General features: G+C 53.9%; 1 protein-coding gene across 5 annotated transcripts in view; it reads right to left on the minus strand.

Moving 5' to 3' along the window:
• Nucleotides 1-682: 682 nt before the first annotated feature.
• Nucleotides 683-7244, minus strand: part of Ephb2 (EPH receptor B2) — a 183812-nt gene continuing 177250 nt past the window's right edge. For all 5 annotated transcript variants that reach the window (XM_031379116.1, XM_031379115.1, XM_031379114.1 and 2 more), the window contains exons 13-16: nucleotides 6919-7068; nucleotides 4797-4990; nucleotides 2800-2955; nucleotides 683-2430 (exon numbers count right to left, since the gene is read on the minus strand). In XM_031379116.1, coding sequence (XP_031234976.1) covers nucleotides 2322-2430; nucleotides 2800-2955; nucleotides 4797-4990; nucleotides 6919-7068 — 609 coding nt within the window. In that variant the 3' untranslated portion in view covers nucleotides 683-2321. The remainder of the gene's footprint in view (nucleotides 2431-2799; nucleotides 2956-4796; nucleotides 4991-6918; nucleotides 7069-7244) is intronic.

Consider the following 7244-nt stretch of genomic DNA (forward strand, 5'->3'; position numbering starts at 1 on the left):
GTGGCCTCAGTCTTCCCCACTGGGCAGGCTCCTCAAAGATGCTCAGCATACAAAGGGAATGACCCTGAGATGAAGTGTCTCTGGGGTACCTCTTCCTCTTCTGACTGTCTTATCTGCAGCACACACACTTCCTGCCTCCTCCTCCTCTTCCTCCTCCTCCTCCTCCTCCTCCTCCTCCACACAAAAGAACTACTCACAGTAAGTCAGCCCTTAGCACAGGAGACAGCATTGTGTAGGGGAAGGGATGGCACCTGTGGCTGAGTAGGGTCCGTGGGCCACCACCTGACCACACCTCACACAGTGCCTGTAGTCCCTGTCCTCTGGCAGGGGTATGCTGAGGGTTTCACGTCTACCCCCCCCCCCCCCCCCCACTTCTAATGTGGCTTCTTGTGTGGCTCACTCAGCCAGGCACTGTACGCGCGACCCAGAGCTGAGCCAATCCAATGCCTACACTTCTCTGCCTGTGCTTCTGTGACCCTAGGCTAAGAAAGCTGCATGAGCTTTTTTCTTTTCTTTTCTTTTCTTTCTTTCTTTCTTTTTTTTTGCCTCCATGAGTTTCCTCAGCAAGGGGCTTTTGGATCCTGAGGGGCCGGTGGGAAGAGTCCCTTGCAAGAGCATTAAAGTCACTTGGCAGGTCCCAAAGGTGCCAGGATCTTTTTTTGGAACTTACAGAGTACAGGGGTCATTTTATAACTAAAGCATTTATTTCCATTCAATTCACTAACCGATTGTTCTGCTCGGGTTTCCTGCATTTGCTCACAGGAGAATCTGCGGCCAGACCCCTTGACTGATGTGATGTTCCTCTGGCCAAGACCTTCAGACCTGGACAAAGGCCTCGGGGAAAGAAGGAGTGGGAGAGAGAGAGTCACATGGTCTCCCGGGGTACCCTTGGAGGGCTGGGGTGTCACAGTGAATGATCAGGGTCCTGACTTCCCCGGGTAGCCTGGTCCAGGCTCCCCGAGGTGAAATTGGGTTTTGGCCATTGGAGAGCACCCAGAAACCTGAAGGGGCCTCTGTGCCTGGGAAGTACTGGATAGAACAGGGCAGAGAGCATGAGGGTGTGCAGGGAGGGAGGGAGGACTTCCAGCCTTGGAGTCCTCATCTGCCTCAGGCTGTGGTCCAGTGCGGGGTGCTGATGTAGGTCCCTCCACTCCCCCAGTCCCAATGAGGTCTCTGAATGGCCCGGGTGGCCCTGTGACAGTTGGCTTTGGTGAGGCCTGGCAGCAGGTGGGAGGAGGGAAGGGTGTCAATGAAAAGCATATAAAAAATCCAGAAATGTGCATATAAAATCTCGCCCTTGGTGTATTGCCTAAGTCAGTAAGCAGAAAGCACCTTCTTCCCGAAGAAGGATCAAGTCCTCAAAAGGTAGGAAATGTCAAAGTGTCTCTTCATTGTCATTTTTTTAAAAAAATCCCACAAACAAACCCTCCCAGACCAAAACCACCCCTGATCAAAATACCCCCGGTCCACGGAATCGCTGTAAACAAACCCAGATGCAAGAGTATGCTTCTCAGTGGCAGTCGCGGCTGATGACAGTCACCTGCATCCTCGTCCTCAGGGTGAGGCTGAGCAGGAGCAGGCACCCGTGCAGGGCAGGGCCTGGTGGGGCTGCAGACCTGGGGTGGCTGTCCTCAGGAAGAGCTAGCCTGTTTGGTGTGACCTGCGAGGCCGGGAGCTCCTCTTCCGCCTCCTGAACCATTAGCAGGAAGTCTCTCGGAGTTTTTGAAACTGTCTCCCAAGACAGAACTATCCTCCTGTCTGCCGGTGGCAGCTGGGATGGACTTCCCTGGAGCCTATTTGGGGCGATGGCTTGTCTCTCTGCCCCTTGTGCCTGGGGCTGGGCCATTAGTGATGCTCCAAGAAACGGCTAAGTCCCGGCAAGGAGGGTGGCCCACCTCTTCCCTTCATATTAACGTTCCTGGAAGTGTTTCTTGGCTCTGGCCAGCTCAACCTTCCCAGAAGGAGTTGGAGAGAGAATGCTTTTGGCCTCCATGGGGACAGGCCATGTGGATCTCCCAAGCCCTTGTCTGCTTTTCTCCTCTAAGAACCATCACTCTCCTTTTGAGAATCGTCTTGAAACAAACGTTTCTTGCCTGCTCCGCCCCCTCCCGGATCTAGGTGCGTGTCCCCCCACCCCCATTCCCTTTTCCTTCCTTGGACTTGCATGGGTTCTTGGCTTGGCTGGAGTGATGCTTGGTTCTTCCTGTTGCCTGTGGCCTCCTGGCAGGTGGCTGACCTTGCAGTGGACAGAGCAGCAGGGGGACCGACGTAGGGGCTTAGGGGGCGGCATGGAGGAGGAGGAGAGCCGAGGCAGGCGGACGTCAAACCTCTACAGACTGGATCTGGTTCATCTGGGCCCGCATCACCTGGATACTGTTCAGGATTTTTTTCTGGTGGCCAGCTAGAGTGACCCCAACCCGGAGAATGTCCCTTTGGGAGAGATAGACACAACTAGGAAAATGTATGTGTTGAGGGGGGTTGTGGGCCAGCGGCCTTAACTTCCCCAGGCCCTTAGTGAGGGATGTGGGGGATGGGCAATGGGTGCCAAAGCTAGAGTAGAGATTCTGGGGTGGGGCAACAGCCAATGGGGAGGCAGGAGGCCATTTTTCTTCTGCCATCAGGAAGCAGGGAGGGGGCCATGAACCCATTTCCTTGAATCTCCTTCACTAAACCAATGAAAAATCTTCCCAGACTCTGGGATTTGCCCAGGAGGCACCAGGCAGATCCGGCCTCAGATCTGGATATGTCTTACTACTACTTGATCCCGACATCCCTGCTTAGAGGCCGCCAGGTACTTACTCCATCATCATCTGAGATACAACGTCGAAAGAGGTGAAGCCGGCGTTGGCAAAGCTCTCCTTGTACTGGCCCATCTTGATGGCCTCTAGCCACTCATCCACCGTGTTAAAGCTGGTGTAGTCCGGTATCGTGCGGTCCAGCAGTGGCAGGTTGATGCTGGGAGAGGGGCAGGTGACAGGGATGATCAGGGCCATGCCTATAGCCAATGGAGGATAGAAGTGTGTGTGGTCCCTATGTGGGTATCCCTGGGTGAGCACAGGGGAGTGCGTGTAGGTGTTTCTGTGTGAGGACAGACACGGGTTAGAACCGGTACAAGTGAGTTATTTATGAGGGCCAGAGGGGGTATGTGCGGGGTGACTGAGGAAGCTGGGGAAGGCTCTGGGGAGCCCCAGTTATAGGAGAGACTTTGATTGGTTAGTGCCAGCTAGTCCCTGTTTCTCCTCCCTTAGAGTCATTCTTCATCCGTCTCTCACGCATGTTCCCAGTATCTGGGCCACACTATCCGATCGAGGCTCAGAGCTAATGGGGACAGCCTCTGAGCAGTGGGCAAGAAGCGCATGACTTTCTTGAGGGGAAGGGCCCAGCGGTTTCATCTAGAGCAGTAGGGTTTTTTTTTTTTTTTTTTGTTGTTGTTGTTTTTCAAGACAGGGTTTGTCTGTGTAGCCCTGGCTGTCCTGGAACTCACTCTGTAGACCAGGCTGGCCTTGAACTCAGAAATCTGCCTGCCTCTGCATCCCACGTGCTGGGATTAGAGGTGTGTGCCACCACTGCATGCCTTTCAAGCAGTAGTTCTTAACCTATGGGTTGTGACCCCTTTGGGGTTGAACGGCCCTTTCACAGGGATCTCCTGAGACCACCAGAAAACATGGATATTTATATTATGCTTCCAAACAGTAGCAAAATTACATTATAAAGTACCAATGAGAATAATTTAGTTGGGGGTCGCCACACCACGAGGAACTGTGTGAAAGGGTTGCAGTGCTAGGAAGGTTGAGAACCACTGCTCTAGGTGAAGGATGGCTAACACAGGGTCAGGGTGAGGTGCAGCAGAGAGAGGCTAGCATGAAAGCCTCACGTCCAGCAAAGAACCTGGACTCAAGGAGTCTCCAGGGGTGGCTGGTCCTGGGTGGTGAGGTACCTGGTTGCACATGCTCCCCCTAAACCTTGTGGGACTGGGGGTCCCTGAGACAGTGCCAGCAGCTAGGTGACCTGTGACAGCCATGTAACCTGTGGGACAGCTGTCCTTGGGTTCCAGAGAGTAAGAATGAGCAGGGTCAGCAGCCCAGTAACCTGTGCCAGCCACCTCTGGAAAGCAGTAATGAGCCATGCCTGATGGAGCGTGTCCTGGGACCTCAGAGAGGGAGCCCCGGAGCCGAGCGGTGGTGGCACACGCCTTTACTCCCAGCACTTGCGAGGCAGAGGCAGGCGGATTTCTGAGTTTGAGGCCAGCCTGGTCTACAGAGTGAGTTCCAGGACAGCCAGAGCTACAAAGAGAAACCCTATCTCGAAAAAAATAAATAAATAAAATTAAATTTAAAAAAAGAAAGAAAGAAAGGGAGCCCCAGGGTCCCTGAGCCCTGTCCTGGGGCTGAGCTGGTCTCTCCACACGGGAGGCATGTGTATGGTGAGCTTGTCTTTCTGAATGTGTACATTTGTGACTGTGTAGTTTGTGTGTGTGTGTGTGTGTGTGTGTACACATGAGTGTGCATGTGCCAGTGAGGACACAAATGGATACCGAGAGGCCCAGCCGGAATGTGAAGACAGGAAAGAAGAGTGGGAGAGAGCTGTGCTGAGCACAACCATGACCCCCAGGCACAGAGACTCTGGAGTGAATGCTGTCCTCTCTGCCTGGGCTTTACAAGGCTCTTCCTCCACCACCCCAGGCAGCCATTGGGCAGGGCCAGGACAGCACCCCAAGAGAGGAGATGGTGGGGCTCGAGTGACTCACACCCAGGACACAGTGTTTGGAGACAGGGGCAGGGCCGGGGCGGCCATACCCAGAGGACAGAGGCGCCATGGCTTTGAGGCTGTTGGGGTTTCGGATCATCTTGTCCAGCGTGTTGACAATCTGGCCGAACTTGGGCCGGTGGTTACGGTCCTTCTGCCAGCAGTCCAGCATGAGCTGGTGCAGGGCGCTAGGGCAGTCCATGGGTGGAGGTAGCCGGTAGTCCTGCTCAATGGCATTGATTACCTGTGGCATTACAGAGGTAGAGTGGGGTTGGGTGGCTGGGGTGAGGGCGTTAAGCCCCCGCCGAGCATATTCATCCCTGGAACACTGCAGGCATGACCCACAGAGACTCCTACCCCCCGTGGCTGCTGTGAGTCCCACCATCCACCACCTAGCTGTATCTTAAGCTAAATCCTGGCTTCTCTCTTTGCCAACCTTGGAAACCCAGTAACCTCAGGCAGTCTGTCCCCGAGACCTATCAGGGCGACCCTCCTGTATGGGGCTGCCCCAGCATAAACTTCTCACAATCTGTGAGCCTCCTCCTAGCTCTGATGGCTGTGGACATCCCTGCTGGCTGCTTTATTCTCAGTTTGAGTGTTCACAGAGATCTGGGCAGAGAGCATGTTTGGCTAGCCTCACAGCTGGACCCTGAGCTGCCTTGGTGATCTTACAGCCAATACCTGCTCCTCTGTCAGAAAAAAGGAGGCCAAACATGGCCTCAATCTGCTCTGCCACCCTGAAGGTAAGATTCACCTTCTAGCACTTGACCACAGCTTAACAGACTTCCCCTTTAAGAAACTTCAAGTTTCCTGTGTATTTTGTGTGAATGAAAATCCCCGGGGTGCTTTCAAACTCCTCAATGGATGCCTGCTGCAGTGTGGATCTCAAAAGTCACTGAAAGACCAATGGGCTGAAGGCTTGCTCCCCTGCCTGGGGCAGAAGGTGATAGGCCTTTGAGGAGGTGGGGCCTAATGGGAAGAAGGTGCCCTCGGAGGTACGCCCTGGGAGGGGGATGCTAGGATGCTGGGATGCTGGGATGCTGGGATACTGGGATGCTGGGAAGCTGGGATGCTGGGATGCTGGAATGCTAGGATGCTGGGATGCTGGGATGCTGGGATGCTGGGATGCTGGGATGCTGGGATGCTGGGATGCTGGGATGCTAGGATACTGAGGTGCTAGGATACTGAGGTGCTGGAATGCTGGAATGCTGGGATGCTGGCCCTTTCTCCTCTATTCTCCTTGCTTCCTGGCTGCTATTAAGTGGATAATTTCCTTTACATTTCCACTGCCATCAACTGTCCCCAAGGAAATGGGCCAACACTGTGAGCTCTAAGAAACCTTTCTTCCTTTTAAGTTGATTAATACAGGCCTCTTGTTACAGTGACAGAAAGCTGACAAACACAGAGCCTTACTAAGCTTTCCGGCCAAGTTTCCACTCATGGCTCCCAACCCTGCCTCTCGGCTCCACGTCTACACCTTTGAGCAAACACCCACCGCATGCTCACTCTCTGATGCACAACTGGTTCTAAGAAGACTTGGCTGATCTTGTCCTGACTGTCCTGACCCCCACACCTACAGAGCTAGCTGCCTGCTTCTCCAATTTAGTGCCTGACCACAACAGGTCCTGATGCTTGCATCTGGTCCTCTGAAAAAAATTATCTCGGGGCCAAATGTGATGGCTCATCAGGTACACACACTTGATACCAAGGCTTATGGCTTGAGTTTGATTCCCCAGAATCCACGTGGTTCTTCTGGGGAAGGAGAGAAGTGATTCCCACAGGTTTTCCTCTTTCACACATGTGCATGTATACACACACACACACACACACACACACACACACACAGAGAGAGAGAGAGAGAGAGAGAGAGAGAGAGAGAGAGAGAGAGAGAGAGAGAGAAAGAGAGACAAAGGGGGGGCAGACAGACAGACAGACAGACATATATCATGGCTTTTTCCAGCCTAGCCACTCCCACATGCTGAGGATTTGCTGATTGCTGGATGAGCAGGTGGCCCTCCCTACTCCCTCCCCTTTGAGAGCCCAAGTTTCATCAGCAGCCTAGGAACCAGGTCTTTAACCACAGGGAAATCAGCGCAAGGCCAGGAACCCCGGATCTTGCCCCCTTCAACCTCGGCTGGCCAGCAAGGCCCTGCCCACATCTTGGAGACTTACATCTTGGTTGGTCATGTCCCAGTAGGGTCGTTCTCCATAGGACATCACTTCCCACATGACGATGCCATAGCTCCACACATCACTGGCCGAGGTGAATTTCCGGTACTGGATGGCTTCCGGGGCCGTCCAACGGATGGGGATCTTCCCACCCTGGAGGAGGGAGGGCAGAGAGAAGAGGATGATGGGCAGGGTAGTGACCTGTCTGACACTCCCTACACAGTGCTCTGTCAGATCCCCGGAAGAGCATCATTGTTTTCCAGATCTCTCAGTTGCTTCAACCCCAAGCCATTTACATAGGCTGTTCCCACTGCTGGAAGTGCCTTGCC

The sequence above is a fragment of the Mastomys coucha genome, unplaced genomic scaffold (genome assembly GCF_008632895.1).
Source record: "Mastomys coucha isolate ucsf_1 unplaced genomic scaffold, UCSF_Mcou_1 pScaffold18, whole genome shotgun sequence".
Taxonomy (NCBI): Eukaryota; Metazoa; Chordata; class Mammalia; order Rodentia; family Muridae; genus Mastomys; species Mastomys coucha.